This window comes from Schistocerca nitens, chromosome 6 (assembly GCF_023898315.1).
Source record: "Schistocerca nitens isolate TAMUIC-IGC-003100 chromosome 6, iqSchNite1.1, whole genome shotgun sequence".
Taxonomy (NCBI): domain Eukaryota; kingdom Metazoa; phylum Arthropoda; class Insecta; order Orthoptera; family Acrididae; genus Schistocerca; species Schistocerca nitens.
Window position 1 is genome coordinate 198,264,785 of NC_064619.1, and position 21,254 is coordinate 198,286,038.

At 44.8% G+C, this 21,254-nt stretch overlaps 1 protein-coding gene across 2 annotated transcripts in view; it reads right to left on the reverse strand.

Annotated features, from left to right (window-relative positions):
• Positions 1-21,254, reverse strand: part of LOC126263132 (aromatic-L-amino-acid decarboxylase) — a 205,273-nt gene that overhangs the window by 123,191 nt on the left and 60,828 nt on the right. For both annotated transcript variants that reach the window (XM_049960155.1, XM_049960156.1), the window contains exon 2: positions 10,188-10,277. In XM_049960155.1, the coding sequence (XP_049816112.1) occupies positions 10,188-10,267 (80 nt within the window). In that variant the 5' untranslated portion in view covers positions 10,268-10,277. The remainder of the gene's footprint in view (positions 1-10,187; positions 10,278-21,254) is intronic.

Here is a 21,254-nt window from a genome sequence, read left to right on the forward strand (position 1 = left end):
GAGATGGTTGAAAACATCCGCCAAGAGGGAGCCTCTTTGACAGGAAGCAGGAGAGCCTCTAAGGGGATGATGGGCATTGAAGTCGCCAAACAACAAAAACGGCGGAGGAAGCTGAACAATCAGGTGCATCATGTCAGCCCGACTAACTGCGGATGACGATGGAGTGTAGACAGTACAAACGGAAAAAGTAAAGGCAGAAAGAGTAATACGGACAGCTATTGCTTGGAGTGGGGTGGTCAATGGGATGGGATGGTAATAGACATCGTCCCGAACGAGCAACATGACCCCACCATGAGCTGGAATACCGTCCACAGGGGTGAGGTCATACCGCTCCGAGGTATAGTGGGTAAAGGCAATACGGTCAGTTGGGCGCAACTTTATTTCCTGGAGACCAAGGACGAGCAGACAGTGCAGGCGGAGGAGCAGTTGTAATTCCTCCCAATTAGATCGAATACCTCTTATGTTCCAATGTAACAAAGACATCGCTAGTCAGAAAAAAGGGGGGGAAGAGCTGGTCACCTCGACGGCCACGGAGGGCCAGGTTTCGAGGGAACAACGCTACAACCGGCGGGAGGCGGATCCTGTTCCATCGAGTCGTCGCCAACTGCAGCCGCTGTCCCGGGTTGCGTAGGAGGGGCAGCATCATTTGCCGACGAGAGGCCAGCTGAGCGCCTGGGAGCAGAGCGTCCCGGCGAAACTGAGGACGGCCAGGAGCAGCGACTCACGGATGGAGCGTCAGACGAAACGCGCCGGGGTGGAGAGGGGGATAGAGACTTCTTCTTGGAGGCCTTCTTGGAAGTCCGAGGAGGCACAGGGATGGTGGGCTGGACCCGAAGAAGGTCCTCACACGCGGGGTCCGTTTTGGAACGCCGGACCTCGGAAGCTGGGATCCAGAACGTTTCCCCGATGGACGCCTGAGAAGAGGATCGCTTCTCAGGCGGCGGGGGAGGGGAGAAGGAGGAGGAAGGGTGGCCCCTGGGGCAGAGGGGGCGGGGGCCGCAGGCGAGGAGGATTTGGAAGGGAGGGATTTGGGAGGCGGAGGCATAGACCCCGGATGGGGGGAGGAGGTGGAGGGGGCACAGGATAGGGGTGAGGATACTGTGGAAGGAGTGGACACGACTGAGGCAAACGAAGTTGTCAACGTCACAGGAGGGAGGCGGTCATACTTCTTCCTGGCCTCAGAATAAGAGAGAAGATCCAAAGTTTTGAGTTCTTGAATCTTCTTCACCTTCTGATACGCGGGGCAGTCTAAAGATCTAGGCGAGTGGATGCCAGGACAATTAACGCACCGAGGTGTTGGGGTGCATGTATGTTCCTCACGAAGAGGACGTCCACAATCGCCACAAAGGGGCTCAGCCTCACACCGTGACGACATGTGCCCAAAGTGCAAACACCGAAAGCAGCGCATAGGAGGCGGGACGTAAGGTCGCACGTCGCACCAGTAGCACATCACCTTTACCTTCTCCGGGAGAACGTCCCCCTCGAAGGCGAGGATAAAGGCCCCAGTGTCGATGCGACGGTCTTTGGGGCTGCGCTGGACTCGCCAGACGAAATGAACGCCTCGGCGCTCCAGGTTGGCCCTGAGCTCCTCATCAGATTGCAGCAGGAGGTCACGATGAAAAATAATCCCCTGCGTCCTATTCAGTGCCAGATGCGGGACAATGGACACTGGGATGTCCGCTAGTCAGTCGCACGCCTGGGGCGCCGCTGACTGTGTGGCGGAGGTGGTCGTTATAAGAACGGACCCCGAACGCATTTTACTGAGAGCTTCGATTTCCCCGAAGATGTCCTCGATGTGCTGAACAAAGAACATGGTCTTGGAGGTGGGGAACGTCCCCACATCGGTCCGAGAACAGACCAAATAGCGGGGGAAGTACTTCGCCCCAAGCCGGCGGGCCTGTCCTTCCTCCCAGGGAATGGCCAAGGGGGAAAGGGCAGGAGAACCAGAACCAGAGACAGTACCTTTCTTTTTAAAAGACTCGGCCGCAGAGCGACCTGATACATGTTGACGTTTCATCTGCGAAACGTCTGCCCCGATACCACCCACTCCGACGAGGGGCTCTCCCCACGGGCGCCACCCAGCCTCAGCAAGGGCCACCTGGCAGGATGACCGTTGCCGGGAGTCCTGATGCCCCAAGGAGACGGGCATCTACTCCTTGGCCGACGTGGGGAGGGTGCAGCTCAGGTATCGGCAGTACGATCCCTGTGATGTCAGGGGGCTACAACCTAGAGGGTACATGACAACCCCACCACAACGGGCTGGCTACCATGCTGGATTTCGGGTGCCATGGAAAGTCCATCATGATCGTAGGTGCAGATGGGGACGCACTATGGGCGTAACTTGTACAACCCATCAGGCGTTTAGGCCCAATTTGAGGAATAGTGGGTATGGTTACAACGCCGTTACGATGCTGAGTGCCAAGGTCTTAGTGCACGGAGGACCAGTGATACACCACGTAAGGCGTCCTTCCCCAAAAGGCTCGTACTTCTGTAGAATTTTGAAATATGGAGGTCAAACCCCAAGGGGGACCATCACATGGAAGGCCGAAACGGTTGAAACTCCTTTTGGTCGCCTCTTACGACAGGCAGGAATACCTCGGGTCTATTTTTACCCCAGACCCGCAGGGGGATCGCAGGCGTTTGGTGGCAGTGTGCGGAGAGAGTCCACCACCACTAAAGTGCTGTTACAACACGACAATATTCGTCCCACACGAGTCGGAAAAGCACGGCTGCCGACGTTGCAGTGGGCTTCTAAGTATTTCACAATCACCGTAATCTCCTGACTTGGTGCCTGTAATTTCTGTACGCCATCCCGTAACCTATTTTCTAGACTGGTGAACCCATCGCAGGACAGCTGCTCGCAATGATGTTCGCACAGAGGTTTCTTCACAGCCCCGACAATTCGGTGTTTTTGGCGGTACCTGGAACTGCATTTCAGCGACGGCAGCCCTGATTTTGCGACTCTCATCGGGACGAGCGTCGTCGTGTTGAAAGAGCATTTTTTCGTGCGGTGCTCTCTCTTTATCTACACACACACACACACACACACACACACACACACACACACACACACACACACACACACACACACTGCTGTGAATACCAGCAGTGTTTACACCCTCCTTCCACAGAAACCATATCTTCACACCATGTTGCTCGCTCATGTAATGACGATAGCTGGGAAAACTGGCTGCACAACACAGGGATTGGACACCTAGTGATTGTCCTGCAACCTACGGTGAGACCAAGGTACTGCATACTTGCTACTGTAACGATGAGTCAAATGGCATGAATGATGAGGAAAAATAAAGTGTAAGTCGATACTGAACGCCCCTCCTACAATGACAGCTACGAAAGATGTATGAAAACTACACGATTTTGTCAACAGTCAAAATTTGTGATGCGTAGTGTCAAAGCGCTGAATGAACGACGGTGTCAATCCTGCACAAACAGCGGAGCTGTTAAATTTGCCGGCGACCGCTACGCCGGCAGTGAAACCTGCTTTCTAGCGGAATATGTCGTTCCGCTTCACGTGCAACGGCCAGGCGTTACGTAAAACTGCCCGGCGCTCCTAAATTGGTTCCACAGGTTGTTAGCAGGTGCCGGTTACCAAATGAAAACAGCTACACAGGCGCAACGGCGACGAGATCTCTCGGGGGAAGCGGGACCTTGACTCCACAGTGCGCTGCAGCAACGGCGTGGCGAACCAGGTTCCCAGAGCTTCGCGTAATTGTAGCTCGACTTCCACTCTTCAGTAGCAAACAAACAGAGCATTTACGACAAACAGAAATCGGGGCACGGTCCCGGACATCTGCCTTTCATAAACAGTTCTAATCAAATTGAGCCACCCAAGAACGACTCGCGAGCTGACTCAAACTTGCCACAGGCTCTTCTCCATTTATACGGACACTGTCGCGTTGTTGTAGCTCCACCATCTCTAGGAGTACGGCTGTAACGCGGACGGTGGATTGAGTTCAGCACATTCGCAGACGGCTTATTACAGACGATGAATTGCAAGAAGCATCCCGTGCTTCTCAGAGCGTAATCTCAGATAAATTTTACTGAATTCTATGCTTGGCAGAGAAAGATTAAATAGCTTCTTCGATAGTGTACTTAAAATAGTTTCCTTGAGCGAGTCAGGTAATTGTCCTGCCACCCAGATAAAATTAACAAGAGCGACCAACATTACCTTTTCTTACATTTCTCTATGATGTGTCGCAAGATCCTGTGTATCGTGATCAGGTGATTTGCCTTGAGTTGCAGATAACGAAGTATCCAGTTCCCATTTGAGAGACAGTAGTAGGAATTAAAACACACACAGAAGAAATAAAAAAATGAGGTTAGCCGATGACATTGTAATTCTGCCAGAGACAGAAATGGACCTGGAAGAGCAGTTGAACAGAATGGACAGTGTCTTTAAAGGAGGACATAAGATAAGCGTCAACAAAAGAAAACGGGGATAATGGAATGTAGTCGAATTAGATCAGATGATGCTGAGGGAATTAGAGTTGGATAGCAAAATAACTGATGATGGACAAAGTAGAGAAGATATAAAATGTACATTGGCACTGGCAAGGAAAGATTTACTGGGAGTATTTGTATCGAGTGTAGCCCTGTATTGAAGTGAAACATGGACGATAAATACTTTAGACAAGAATAGAATAGAAGCTTTCAAAATGAGGTGCTACAGAAGAGTGCTGAAGATTAGATGGTGGATCGCGTAACTCATGAGGTATTGAATAGAACTGGGGAGAAGAGGAATTTGTGGCACAACTTGACTAGAAGAAGGGATCGCTTGGTGGGACGAGTTCTGAGACATCAAGGGAGCACCAATTTAGTATTGGAGGGAAGCGTGGATGGTAAAAATCTCAGAGGGATACCAAGAAATGAATACACTAAGCAGTAGTTACTCTGAGATAAAGCTTGCACAGGATAGAGTAGCATGGAGAGCTGTATCAAAGCAGTCTCTGGATAGAGGACAACAACAACTCTGCTCTCTGCCCTTCACTAGTGAGCTTTATTTCGTCACTCCACCATGATAAAGCCTGCTTCCGCAGTTGTCCTTATACACCGTAGAGCCAAAGAAACTGGTACACCTGCCTAATATCGTGTAGGGCCCTCGCGAGCACGCAGAGGTGCCGCAACACGATGTGGCATGGACTCTACTAATGTCTGAAGTAGTGCTGGAGGGAACTGACGCGGTGAATCCTGGAGGACTGTCCATAAATCCGAAAGAGAACGAGGGGGTGAAGATCTCTTCTGAGCAGCACGTTACAAGGCATCCTAGATATGTTCATTAATGTTCATGTCTGGGAAGTCTGGTGGGCAGTGGAATTTGTTTAAACTCAAAAGAGTGCCCTTAGAGCCACTCTGTAGCAGTTGAAGCAGTTCTGGACGTGTGGGACGTCGCATTGTCCTGCTGGAATTTCCATAGTCCGTCGGAATGCACAATGGACATGAATGGATGTAGGTAGTCAGACAGGATGCTTACGTAGGTATCACCAGTCAGAGGCGTATCTAGACATAAGGTTCCCGTATCACTCCAGCTGCCCACGTCCCACACCATTACAGAGCCTCCACCAGCTTGAACAGTCCCGTGCTGACATGCAGGGTCCATGGATTCATACCCGAATACGCCCATCCACTCGATACAATTTGAAACGAGACTAGTCTGACCAGGCAACAAGTTTTCAGTCATCAACAGCCCAAAGTCGGTGCTGACGGGCCCAGATGAGCGGTAAGGCTTTGTGTCGGGCAGTCATCAAGGGTATACGAGAACGAGTGGGTCTTCGGCACCGAAAGCCTAATCGATGATGTTTCGTTGAATGGTTCACACGTTGACACTTGTTGATGGCCCAGCATTGAAATCTGCAGCAATTTGCGGGAGAGTTGCACTTCTGTCACGTTGAACGTTTCTCTTCAGTCGTTGTTGGTACCGTTATTGCAGGATCTTTTTCCGGCCGCAGCGATATCGGTGATTTGATGTTTTACCAGATTCCTGATATTCACGGTACACTCGTGAAATGGTCGTACTGGAAAATCCCCCACTTCATCGCTGCCTCGGAGGTGCTGTGTCGCATCGCTCGTGCGCTGACTATAGCACCAAGTTAAAACTCACTTAAATCTTGATAGCCGATCTAATAACTGCGCCAGACACTTGTTGTCTTATAAAGGCGTTGGCAACCGCAGCGCCGTATTCTGCCTGACTACATTGTTATGTATTTGAATAGGCATGCCTATACCAGTTTCTTTGGCGCTTCAGTGTATGAAGGAATTGATATATGATCCAGCTTTAGAAGACGAGACAGTTTTGTGTTCAACCATAGCAAGTTGGCTGTACAAAGTCCAATTTTTATTCCGACGGGTGGTGGTGGGGGGGGGGGGGGGGCTTTTCTGGCATTACTGTGTCGGGCAGGTGAATGCAGATCGGGAAGAAGTCACTGGAGTAAAAGTCGTTGACCTCTTCCCTCAGAGATATGAATGACCGCAGGGGAGCAGAGGATCGCTAAGGCTGGAAGACCACGTTGCAATGGTAGACTGCATGCTCCACCTCTTGTACATTATACCCGTATGTGGAGGTGGAGTTCTCAACAGCTCGACCCCTGGACACACGAGTGATGGACCACGCAGACCGTTGTGTGCGATAAATCTCCTCGTAAAAGGAGGAACAGTCTTGAGAGGTACGTATTGTGTTTATAGAGAGCCTAGAGGCAGATACAGACAAATACGGTAACCGTGTGAGGGATATACACCGATACAGCAATTGAGTATTATTTGCTGACAGAGTGTGGAGCAGTGGGGGGGGGGGGGGGGGGGAAGGATTGAGGAGTAGTAAGCATCATTTTCAGGGCCGGCCATTCCTTAATGTGTGACCTTACGATTTCAAGGCGCACCACCAAGCGCTCAGCTAACTGACGAAGGAAGGAAGATAAGGGTTTAACATCCCGTTGACGTCGATGTCATTATAGAAGAAGCACAGGAGCGAAGGAACCATCGCAGCGCTTCCCTGCAGCGATTTAGGGAATTCACGGAAAACGTACCTCTGGATGGCTGGACGGGGAATTGAATCTTCTTCCTGAATGAGAGTCCAGTGTGCTAACCACTGCGCTATCTTGCTCAGTCTCAGCCAAATGAGGTGGTAGGAGCGGCCGAGTGGGACTCTCGACGCTCGACGTGTATGGTAGATGCACCGAGGGTCGGGACCGGACCGGACCGGAGTTAGCGGCCAACTTTCGGCGGTCACGGCCACTCACCACACAACACGACGCGGCGTGCGGTCGTTTAATGAGGGAAGGAGTGGGAGAGCGATAAGAGTATACAGGAGGCACTATGCAGCGGAGACGCTCATTCTACAGATATCAGCTGAAGATGACCAGGTACGCTGTCGAAACGTCGTGTTCCGTAAACCAATGCAGCCGACTGGACACCCCAATCAGTCTCTCCTGTCGGATCGGTAAGCCATCAAAAAGGGAGCATCTGATTCTTAAACATTAGTTTCTTACGGACACATGCACAGGAGCCGGCCGCGGTGGCCGTGCGGTTCTGGCGCTGCAGTCCGGAACCGCGGGACTGCTACGGTCGCAGGTTCGAATCCTGCCTCGGGCATGGGTGTGTGTGATGTCCTTAGGTTAGTTAGGTTTAAGTAGTTCTAAGTTCTAGGGGACTTATGACCTAAGATGTTGAGTCCCATTGTGCTCAGAGCCATTTGAACCATTTTGAACATGCACAGGACCTTCTATTAAGCTCTCACGTGCCTCCTGACAGTATTAATGTTCCACTGTTTCAGCAGCGACGTTTTTCTGTGTCTCCCTTTTCTTTTGCATTAACTGCGTGAATCTGTGACTATCAGATGGATGGAGGGAGGGAAGAGGTTAGAGGGATCTTTTGAGTTCTTCAGTCAAATTTCCAGTTTCTGACTTTGTCAGACATCGTCTCGACAGATTCATCGGACACAGCGTCAACTGTCGGGATGGGTTTGGAGCGATACTTTTCGAGTTCTGATTTTTGATTCAATATCTGTCTATGTTGTCAGCAGTGGTCTTTGAGAACCATTTTTATAATTTTCTTAGTGGAGTTCGAAGTTATCCTGTGTGGACTTTTAAGCAAGAACACGTGTTCGTGCCAGCGTTATTTACTTGTGCGAGCGAGATAAAGTCAACTTAACGATTAGTCTTTCAGCTACTGATGCCACAGATGTAGATGGATGTAATTCATTGTAATACTTTTTCGTTCACGCGTGTAATCCCCTGCCATTAATTTTCTCGATTCTAGATTAAAAGTTTTTTATTTTCGGTAAGGTATAGTTAACAGAGAGAACAAGGTTCATACGAACTCTGATCCTCTTGTCTAAAACGACAACGTCTCTTTTCTTTACGAACATTAATTTTCAGCTTTAGCCGAAAAAGGCTGCTTTGAAAATTTGACATTTCATACCATTTACTTGGTTTTTTTGTGTTCGTAAGTAACATACTTTTGAACAACGGCTAGACTCAATAATGTTCGGACCACCAGTTAAATTTAGTTTCACTTTCATGCTATAGTTTGCCAATACAGTATTGCTTTTCCAAACTAAGCTATTACGCTGTAACAGCTCGCTGTAGACATAATAAATGTTCAAATATATCCCGCCAACAGATGCTACTTGCTAAGAATGACGTTATCGATTTATTCTATTACTTCGTATGTAATTACGCATGATGAGGTATCGAATATATTGCTTCCCCCTACTTATATCTCCCGAGGAGATCACGAATGTAAAATTAGAGACATTAGAGCGCGCACGGAGGCTTTCAGACAGTCGTTCTTCCCGCGAACCATACGCGACTGGAACAGGCAGGGAGGTAATGACAGTGGCACGTAAAGTGCCCTCCGCCACACACCGTTGGGTGGCTTGCGGAGTATAAATGTAGATGTAGTAAACTGATTAACCACTCCCGGTTGCCGCACCATTCCACGGAAAAGTTCTGAACTCTTATTTTATCAGCGTCTGCAAACTGTTTCATATATGTGGCGCACCAACTGCATACGGTCGTTGCCCATGAAATCCGAACAGCCATAGCTCTCGTGTGAGCGGTGGCGCTTGGGCATTGTTGAAAGAGCAAGATGGCGCCTCTTGCCGCGAGAAGAGCGCTCAGCTACGAATGCTCCAGAGATAAAGCGATGCTAAAAGGTACGATCGACAATGTCACACCGCTATCGATAGTAATAGCCCTAAGAGCCGGTGTACCAACGTCGATTAAAAAGGTAACGGTGGGGCCCGTGATCACGGTTAAAGCTTTATTGCGTTTAAGTTCTCTCTGCTCTACGCCAACGTTAAGCGCCGGTTAACAAAAAGCAATCCGCTGACCGGGAATCGACCATGGTTAACTCAGTCTGTTACTAAGGAAGTACCGATTATACGAGCGCTATTCGGAAAGCAAGGTCCGATCGGTCGCGAAATGGAAACAGCAATGAAAATCAAAAATGTTTTATTTGCTGCAATTTGCTACACCTTCCGGCTACTTTTTTACACAGTCGCTGCTCCGGCTTAGACATTTGTCGTAGCGTTGTACCAACTTTCCTATACTTTTCGCCATAGCTGGTCGTAAGTTTTGTTCCAAAAATGAACAGCATAGAGACAGAAGTGATGACATGTTCTGCAGGACCTGACCATCATTTTGCAGGACAATGCTCAAGCACGTACAGTGCAAGCTGTTACTGATTTGTTTGACTGATGGGCCTGCTAAATGCTATACCACTGACTGCACTCCCCTGACATAAGCCCTCTTAAGTTTAACTATTTCTAAACCGAAGGAAACACTTCATATCATTCGCTTCAGAACTGCTACAAATTCGTCGGGCAATCGACCGCGCCACTCGAACTGTCAACACAACTAGCACTGCTAAGAGTATCCTACATTCCTACAACTTCTACATCGCTGGCAAAGGGTTATACACAACGCTGGTGACTACTTTGAAGGTCAGTAAGACTTTGAAACTCTTATCTATTTTGTACGAGCTGTAAATAAATAGTTGCCACTGTTAAAGTTCCAACCTTCGTATACTTTCCAAGTCTATCATTGCGATTGCATTGTATACTCCAAAATTCACATTAATGTTATAGTAGGGCTTATCTTCATCGACTAATAGTTGCTTGTTATGTTGCAAAAATTGATAGCATCAAATTATCTTAAATGAGTTGTACTTACCTCTCTCTAATATTTTCAAGGTAATTTGCTATGTAGTCCGCCATCTCGGTGGCGAATTCCTTGAACTGTTCTGCCTCCATCCTGTGATCCCTGTAACAGAACGAAAATAAGTTGATACTTCCTGTTTGTAATCTGGCGGCCTTTAGTGAACGTTGGAAGTTTTAATGACGCACGACGCCTCTACTGCAGGTTTCTGAGAACATCACCTTCATAAATACTGGAAGCAAATCAGTTATCGAGAAAAGAGCACAAAAAAATAACTCCACACTCGAGATTAGTCAGAGAGATAAGATTCACGGTGATCGTTCATTGATGAGTTCACATCTGAAACAAAACTTCATTTATCCGTTGAGCAGACAACTCACGAATCTTTCTAGGCAATTTAACTTTGATGGTGAAACCAGAATACACCCACCACTTTTGATCAACACATCTCTGAAGTACGAAAAGAACATTGAGTCTTCCATATCCAGAGCTGAAAACACGTATACCATAATACCGAATACTGTAATGAGCTGAAAATATGCTTTTCATTAAGCACGCCAAGAAAATTAAGAACACACTGTAGTTTTCTGTCCAGTAATGGGAGATTGTTGTGCAAGATGATCGACGCTTGGATGTACTAGTTTTCTCTGCAAAGAAAACACAAGCAAAATGGAACAAAAGTACTTTGTTGTTTTGCCTTCATGTACCACCAGCTAGCAAGAAGGTCTTTTTTTTTTTTTGCCCTGAGTATTTAAAATGGCAGGCTCAGAAGTAAGTACAGGGTGTCCCACTCAAACCTCCCCGATTTCAAAGACCCAGAAAGAAAAAAAGAAAAACATCGTATTTACGACACTTAAAAATGCACCACATTGTAGAGTATATCAAAGAATTTATTTATTTATCATCAATACACCTCTACATGTGAACCATTTTTAGCAAGAAGAATATCGAGTCTATTTTCAATTTCTTGCCAAGTTCTTTGTAACATTTCCTCTGTTATTGTTGCAATCGCATTAGTGATACGATGTCGCAACGTAGGAATATCGTCCACTTTGGTCGCATACAAACGGTCCTTCACGAATCCCCACATGAAGAAATCAAGCGGCGTAATGTTGGCTGAACGTGGTGGCCAGGCAATGGGTCCTCCGCGTCCGTCCAACGATTGAGATATTTCCTATCCAGGAACTTGCGAACAGCCGTTGACCAATGCGGCGGAACTCCATCTTGTTGAAAAATGACGTTTGGTTGCAAGTCTTGTATCTGAGGGTATGCAAACTGCTCCAACATGTCCAGATACACTGACTCATTCATTCACTGTTTGTTCCACCAAGAAGAACGGTGTAACAATCATGTTGTGCATTAGCCCACACCAGACGTTCAGTTTACGGCTATCACGAACATGTTCAATGACAACGTGCGGATTTTGTGAACCCCAAATCCGAACATTATGCCTATTAAACGTTCCTGATAGATGAAAGGTTGCCTCATCTGAGAATAAACAGATTTCCAGGAAGCTGGCATCCATATCAATACGCTGCAACAGATCCGCAGCAAATTATTGTTGGCGTGGTTTGTCGTTCGCCGTCATATGTTGCGGAATTTGCACTTTATGAGAACACATATGAAGACGCTGATGAACCACGCGATGCAATGTTCATCGATGTACATCAAGTTCCCTAGATGCTTCCCGAATTGACTTACATGGGCTTCTGAGAAACGATTGCCTGATGTCCTCCACTGCCTCTTCTGAAATTCCATAACGTGCACCACCATAATGTTTCAGAACACTTCCTGTGGCCAGAAACTTCCTATATCGTTCCTTAATTGTTTTCACATCAGGTGGATCACATTCATACACAAAACAATAATTTATTTGCTCAGTAATCGGCAATTTTGTTTCTGCAAAACCACACTACTGCTTGCCCACAGTGCTGTGGAGTCGCCATTTTGACTGCATGCGACCATGCTGCATTCTGCCTACAGTAGTTGGCACTTCTGATGCAGGAACAAATTCTTTGAGATACTCTACAATGTGGTGCATTTTTCATTGTCGCATCTACTGTGGTTTTTCTCTCCTGGCTTCTTGAAACCAGGGAGGTTTGAGTTGAACACCCTGTATTTCTACACCACATCCAGCGCATGCCACAATTCTTCCATCAATGCCGCCGTCTGTTCTGGTTCTCTCCTCCCATTGCCTATCTGAAGACTTCCATACTGCCAGAACAGGAAGATTTCTCATTGGTGCAGACTGGTGTTTTATGACATACGTTTTTGGTTCTCAGATAATACTTCCCTAACTCTGCTTCACTACTCTGTAATAGTTTTCAGATGGATGCCGGTCTCTTGCGACGTGGAACTGGTAATGAAGTTACATCCTGCGTAATGTCAAGAAGAGTAGTTTGGTAGCAATTAGTTTCACTAAACCAAGTAAAAATGTTACACGACATAAAAATATCGAATGATCCATACCTTAAAATGATCACCACTGGTGATGTACGCATAATAACAGACTTCACCTAAGTGTCGTCCAAGTTCAGAGTTTTGTGAAACTATCAGGAATTCTTCACCGGCTTTAATGTCAACGTTTATATGGCACGCTAGTGGATTTGAACTTTGTTTCGGTCACCATGTATTCGCTACCCTCAAATACTCTGTTGAAAAACCTGTGCAGCCTCAGTAAGATGTCAGTGCCAAAGCTGTTTCTTGAACGGTGGACTATAAACTTACGTTAATTTCTCTAGCCATTTTATTCGATTATTTAACTTTTTACTAAGCCAACTTTAATTCTCTAACAGAAGACTACGTCTAATTCATATTTTAGCTACTATTTATTTGATATCGTTCGCACATCAATGTGCAGTTAAAACAGAGAAAAGAATAACAATTGTTCTAAACTGATACGCCAGTAAAACGAGAAGAAACAACTCTTGAATGAACGACTTAGTGGATAAGATAAAAAGCGCTCTAACACTTAAGTTTATTTTTTATGTATAAACCTTTTTTTAAACGCAATAAAAGTAAAATTAATGAAGTGTTACATTCCTCGTTTTTCCCAATACCTTCTGCTCCACACCTAAGAGTATATTCATTTATGCTACCAAAGGTTTTCTATCTAGATCCCAGAGTGTGCCGTAAGTATAGGACCCGGCCATGCTGTAAATATACTGAAACTGGTTTCTGGTTGGTATTGACCAGTACAGTGTACGTTAGTGACATGTCTAGAGACCACAAATCTAGTTTCACGATATTTATTCTATCCGTTTCACACGAAGTTTAGGGTGCTATATACACCTCTGTGCGGAAGGTTAATGTGACGACTATCGACATGAGCCGTATAAGCTAATTTCTTTTATTCATGTTGACGACTGCTTTTTTGGCACGTGAATAATGTTTGTCAATTAATCCAAATTACTTCATGCAAAAACTGTGAAACAAGTATGGATACTGACTAACTTAAAAATTTATTATTGGTTGCACGTTAACCGCTGTAAAGTAATTCAAAGGTCGTAATTGCATTAGTGGGAATTGATAAATAGTGCTTTCCATGGCTAACATTCTACTCGAAAAAAAATCAACAAGACTGCAAACCCGAGATTAATGTAACTGTGTTCTCTGACATTGCTCACAGACGACCTAGTTTTCCAAAGTGAGCTAATGTCACTACAAAATTGGGCAAGACTGTAGTACGATATACGCCTCCGTGCATCCGAAACAGACTTAATATCGGACAGGGACATGAATTTTGAAATGGAACCACTTTCCCATTTCTACCCTTCCCATTGCTATGTGCAGATCTTAGTGTCTACTTTCGTTTTTTAGCAATTATGTGCAGATCTTAATTACGCATTTTACAATGTGCAGATTTAGTGTCTACTTTCGGTTTTATGCCAATTGTTAATCAAATCTGAATTATGCATTTCCTAGTGTGGCACAATTATTGATATTAATTTTAGTGGAATTATTGAAATTAATTTTAGTGATTGAATCGTTAATCTTCCATTTCCAAAGATGTTAATGTTTTGTAAATTGTTTGTTCTTTGGGGGGAGATGTATTTTGGAGGGAAGCTGGAACGGCAGTTGAATGCACGTGTCTGGTGTGGATGGAACGGTTAGACAATGAAAATGTTTTGTATTTTTCGTGAATAAACGTCGATGACTCAATAATTCTGCAGTTTATTATTGCAACATACACATATAGGAAGAATCAGATATGTAGTGATATCGACAAGCATGACCCAAAAGGCTGAAGCCATTCGATCGTGTTCATGGATAAGCGCAGGTCATTAATACCGAAAGAACTAACAGAAGGAAGCAGAGCGAGAATTGCAAGAACAAGGTTGAATGGAGATGCAGATAGTTCGGCAGTTCGGGCCTTGGGAGATTGCGAAACGAATTTCTGAAAGAATTTGAAAAAGAATACTGGTCAGCAAACAAGCAAGAGGAAGTTCACTTAATGCTATTCTGTACCGAGCTGGTAGGGATTCGAGTACGAAAACCTACTGCGAGAACCTGTGTACAAAAGTGAAACACACAAAAGGAGTCAAAAACGAATGCTGGACATATTCTGGGACAAACTACCACGAAATGTCCGAGGGTATGTCATTGAGCACTGTGATAAAATCTAGTTTTAAGGAAGTAGGAGACTTAGAGGTACTATCCATGATGATGAAAATCGGTACGAGAATAATGCTGACAACAACCCATACTGAGCCCATTATAACAACAGTAATTAGAACAGAAACCACAAAATCGATAATGCCAATGATTAGCGTCAAAATGGTAACAGCAACGACTAAAATGTGCGGTCGACACAGGCAGATAGAGAGAGAAGAAGCAGAAGTAGTTTTAGTCCATGAAATGGTCATAATTGCAGACACCGTGAAAATAGCTATGAGGAAAACTATGACTCGCGTCAGTAAAGGGCAGTCTGCTGCGAACAGAATTACGAAGCCCTCGACACCAACAGAAAAGAAAGCAGTTTCGTTGCAATTATGACAATATAATTGAAAGTGAACAGGAAAATGTGTTTAGGCGTAGTCAATGTCGCATAGAGGCTAGCGGGCACGAGCAACAAAACACTAATGGCATGTTTCAGATACAAGGCGAGTCAGAGGAGGAAGCTCGTGGAATTACGTGTTGTCAGAGTGAATGCTCGCGTAGGTACGAGTAGTTCTGCTCTACCGGTTCTAGCTCAGCGTTCAGTTACAAATATGCAAAATGTCTCGGTAAATGATGTTGAAATTGTAGTTGAGGGTAAGGAATAGTTAAGGCAGACGAATAAAATGCACGAAGGGTTAAAGTACGGACAAAGTAGGTTTCATAAGTAATAATGATGATGAAGCTAAGAGGAAGAGAAATTGAAGTGTACTGAATAAGAAGGTGAATAATGAATACATAATAAGTAAAGCAGATGAATTTTTAAATTATGATGAGAAGTACTCGTATGAAGAGTTTGAGAGATATAAGAATTTTTTGATGTCATTCCTGAACCCAATGAAATCAGCGGATTAGAAAGGACAGCTGGAAACTGTGCTATGGGACAAGAGCATGGCACTTTAGATGATTGTTTAAGATTAATAAGTGAAACCGAAGATTTTAATGTATATGAAGTTACAGCTAATGTAATACGTTCAGATGAAAGTGATGGAGAGAGTGTTCTTGCTGATACAATAAATACTGTAAAAATGAAATGTATTCTGTATCAAAAGGAAGAAAGAGGTAGGAAAAGGAAGAAAAAAGCCACCAGATGAAACGCTGAAGTAGGAGGAAATTCAGTGGAGAGATTTAGAAATTGAACAAGATTTATTGTGGGGAAATACAGGTAATGAAATAAGGACATGTCAGCAAATAATGATCCCAATGAAAGCATACGATGTAGAAACAAGTGTTAGTTGACAGTGGTAGATTAGCGCTTTGGTTCAGTCACTTTCCGAGCATATAAAAGGAAAATCAGAAATAGCAGAAATGCCAGTTATGGGAGTGAAAATAATAGGCGCAATGAGTAGTTGCAGAAAACCAATTGAAGCTCACATCTTGATAGAATTTGATTATAATATATTGACTGAACATGACTTTTTATTTGTTCCTCAGTTGCGTACTGAGAACTGTGGGCATGGATTGATTGACAAAACAAAGAAATTGACTGTTAGGAAAGTAATGGTATGTTTAGGCGAGAAAGTGAATTTCGATGGTTATGTGAAAACTGATATGAGAGAGGTGTGGCAGTGTTATAAACCGAGTAGTTTCTTTAGCCAGTTTTAAGATAGCTCAGTTTTATCAGACAGAATCAGCAGCACAATGAGACTGTTCGCTTACGATTTGTTGTCTACAGTACAAAGTCTCAAATTTGCCTTTTCATCACTCTTCGAAGCCATGATATATTAGTTTTGATATATTTTTATCTAATCTCTAACCTGTTCCGGTGATCTCTTTGAAGGCTTGGTGTCAGCGTTCACCAGCTGTCGATCCGACCCACTGATACAGTTATCTACAGTGAAGTACTATAAGAAAAAGGCACAGAAACATAGAGGATGAGATTATTTCGAAGTGGCTGAGAGATTCGTAACTTCCTTTTAATAATTAGAAATGTTCCTTTTAATAATTAGAAATGTACATTTTAATATTTGGAAATGTTAAATCTTGTACTTCACAAAATTCAGACACGTAGTATCCTATCAACACAGTAACAGTGAATGACAACTGGAATCAGATAATTCAAGCAAATCTCAGGGTGAAACAGTTGTGGAAATGTGTAGTATCAAGAATAGACTCAACCATGTGTAAAACAGGTGTAGCCTTCAGTTCGTTGATTGGCTACTGGAAAAATGCAATCAGTCTGCAGAAGAGACGCTTACAAGAAACTCGTACGGTCTATCCTACAATACTGTTCTACAGTCGGGACTCGAACCGAACAGGACTAGAAGGCGACGTTGAACATCTACGAAGATGGAAGTGGAGGTGCAAAATGACAAAATTTACATTTTATATAATGAATCGTATGTCTCTATAAATATGGATAAATGCAAGGTAACGCCCATAAAAAAAAAGGATTCAATAATAAGTGCTTATCACATTAACGGTTGTAGTCTTGATTTCATCACATCTTTTGAATAATTAGGGGCAATACTAGTAAGCGATAAAAATGGAAGTAAGACGTAAAATCTATAGTTGGTGTGGCATAGATTTGTTGGAACAGATGTGGGAAAAATTCAGTAAAGGAAACCGTATACAAAATGCTAGTGTAATCAGTTCTTAAACACTGCTCCAACGCTTTGATTCCTTATCAAATACGCATGACAATAGACGGCAAACGAACTCTCACACTCTACAAGAACAAACGGTTTTAGTCCACAAGAAAATAGCAGAGATGCTCAGGGAGTGTAAATGAAATATCTGGAAGAAAGGCGATGATGTTGACTGAGTGAGGGGCGTTATGTGACTAAACGACGAGGTCATCAGTCCCACGATTCAAAATTACTTGCATAAGATACAGGTGTCCGCTAAAAGTGGGCGTATTCAGTCAAAGGGGCCAAACGATAAAGCGAGGAAGCTAAAAACATAACTGAAAACGAAAACCACTTTCACGTAGGAAACTGAGGACTACTTCAACCATCAGTGAATCGACTGCTAATATTAAGGACAAGGAATCTGGAAGACTATACTTAGTACGAAGGGCCAAAAGACTGACATTCCACCAATATATGGGATACCATCAGTCTGGCTCCACAGCTCGTTACGCAAGAGAAAAAAATGGGCGAGCCTAGTATGACCGATATGTAGACAGCATAAGACAGTGGACTCCTTCAGAGAGGAGCGGAAGGAAGAGCGCCAAACTGCACTAATCTCTTCTATTATGGGTAGTTTATTACTTGGAGCAGTAGATGTCATTCCAATTTTGGGAAGAGAGAGATTTGACGTGTATCCGCATATCTGCAGCTGGAATCATGAAACGAAATAGGGAAGTATCTGCCCCTCTAGCCAAATGGTCCGCCAATTCATTCCCTGGGATGCCCACATGACTAGGGACCCAGAGAAAGACAACTGAGCAGGCGGCACGGGCAAGGGTTGAGAGTAGGTGATGGATAGCAGGGACCAAAGTGTGATGAGAGTAGCATCGGTCTACGAGAGGAACGTTCTCACGAAACCCTGTTGGATAGAGATTAGTTTCGATTAGATATAATTAGATCCATGTTGAGGTGATTCTCCAGGATACAGAGAATATCAGAAAACAATAACACACAATAAATACTTACAAAGAGTGACAAATATGCTAATGTGCTGTGAAGCGGCGGCCTGTTTCAGACCTTTATCCTCACATTTCATCCTATTTGCATACTGAATTTATATATGAATCTCATGCTTTATTTTCTCTCCGATTCAGTTTCTACTTGTCAACTTTTCACCGGTATTGTGGGCTGATTACATGGTTGGTTAAGGCATAGCTTGTAGCAACGTGGGGTAGCCACCTCTCTGCAGCTAATCTAACATTTCATTCTTTCAGTAGATTTTTCCCGTTAAATGCACCTGTTCTTGATCAGGGGAATTCCATTTCGCTCGGGTGGAAAAAGGAGGAAGTTTCACACGCTCTGGAAGAGCTGCCCGTCTCTCATAAGGCAGCTCCTACGCTAGTACACCACACAGGCAGGCTCGGCCTCCGCACACAAAGAGCGGAGGAATGGATGACTGGTACCCTCTGTAGAAGAACAGGAAAGAACTGGTGAGAGAGGTGAGAACTCTGCTTGTTAGTAACATTTGTGTGGAGTCCTCAGCTGTCCACTCGCCGTTATCCTGATGTGTGTGTCTACAGACATGTTTCCTCAAGCAAAATATATAGGTACTCGTGCGTCTGCAAATTTCCAAACCACGCGAAACCCACAGGCTTCCGGAATTTACGACAAACAAATCTGTACGCGGGAGTGGGGCGATACCGGTTTATAGAATGAAGGCTTTCACGACCGGATGACATAGGTGCTGATAAATCTTTCGGGATGTGAGGTCGTGGTCAAAGAAACCCTTCTGTTCCTAACGTTTCGTCCAGGACTGCGCTGGACATCCTCAGAGGCGCTCCTCCGCTCGGTAAGACTCAGCGGAGGATCGCCTCTGAGTATGCCCAACGCAGTCCTGGACGAAACGTCAGGAACAGAAGGGTTTCTTGGACCACGAAGGGAACCGACTTCCAGAACCCTGATTGGAAGAGCGCTGTGGTTCTTTCTGGGATTGGCAAGGAAAGATCGTGTGAGGTGGCTTTCCGAGATCTGAAGGAAGGCTGCCAAAAATTGTGAGGGGCATTTGGAGTCGGTGTTGGGATTCGTATGGGAATTCTAATTCGAACTTCTACTTGGTGATATTACTCTGTACTCCGCGATCGTGCATGTTTCTCTTGACTTCAGACCTCTGGCAAGCCTTCGAAGTTTCGCTTTGGACTTACGGCGGGTAATCAGGAGGATGAGGAGATCCGCGATTCGCAGTCATATCACATCGGTTCAGCCCAGCAACACCTAACAGCGGGCGCTGTTCGGCGCACATCGATCTGGTGGCAACCACCTCAATGCCGTCACTGTGTGATCGCATTTGTAGTGCACACTCACGACTGCGGGAATCGCGATATACTAAATGAAGAGGAGTTCATTCCTGGTTTCTATTTTTTAGTCTTCCTAATTTTATCTACGCGCTTCACGCACTGGTATGCAAGTTTCTCTGCAATCTAATTCTTGCTTCACAAGAGATTTTCATCACAACCATTCATTTTTGTTTCGCTGTCGATTTAACTCACAGGAACTCACTCGCCAACTGGTGTTTCTTTCTGATTCTTTCTTCATGCACTGTCCTGTTATGTGGTCTGTTCGAATTCCTGTTCTTTTTCGTATCAAAGTTTTGCAATCATGGCTGAAAACTTAATTGTGTTCTTTATGTGTCTGGGTCCCATCTCAGTCGGAATCGTCCAGTGTCATGCTGGTGACGCCTTTAATTGCCATTCATTTTCTTATCACGTAAATTCACTCTTAAATTGTTTTATAACCTTGACGTTTATATGGCCTGAGTAAATTTTACTCAGTGTTTGAATAAATATTATTTTACCAGATCTATCATTCAGCAACCAATTAAAAGCACATTATTCAATTGAAATGCTCAGGCCCTCCAATCATAGACAAGAGGAGAGGCACATTACGAGTTCAGGAACTTAATAAATAACGTTTTCCGATATGCGCGGCAGTTTATTTTTCAAGTAGTCCATTAGCTTCATGGGGGTGGTGTATCATTTTATACAATCGGCGTGGTCGATTCAGGATCACGGAGCACCCGAAGGGCAAGTGGTTGTGTTCACAGCACATATGGCTTCTGGCAGTACCTTCCACGGATCCCAAGCGTGAGTGTCCTCGTGGGTGTGGAATAAGTAAAATAAGTCTTAAGTAAATTTTCATTCAAAAGGTAATAAATAAGCTGTCACAAAATGTTATGGGATATTAGTGCCTTGTATCACTTGCAGTAGCAATTCATTTCACAGCCCGTATTTTGCCATTAAGTTGGCTCATGGACTGTGTGCTGGAAGAGAAAGCTTCACAGTCTGCTGGCGTTTTCATGGCAGGCTGAGATGTCTTTTCGTGGCCTCAGAGAGCCTGTTGATAAATCAACCACGTCTCCTTGTGAGTGGGCTAACCTTAACCCAACAAGTCTGTGCACCTCACACCACCATCATTGTCAGGGCGGCGTCAAGGTGAGCAGTGACGTCACGTCTGCCTTGTTTCCCCCTGGGGATAAATCAAGTGCGACAATTCGGTTCCCCTTTATTCACTGATTAAAGCCAGACAGCTTCGCGCCACCAGGCTGACGTGGGAGCGGCGTCTCTATTTTCGCTCCAAAACATCGGTTTACCTAATGAGATTGTGTTGGTTCGCCCGGTGCAGGATCGAAAACAACATGTTTTCAGTCATTGAACTGAAACCATGTTATTTTCGATTCGTCGCTCTGTTCGCACCCTGCATCTCGTGAAGGTAAAATGTGCATCGACTACACGTAGATGGAAAAGTCTGCTGTCTTTCTCCCGAGTTTTCGATTTTTTTTTTATTTCTCGGCTGTCACTTT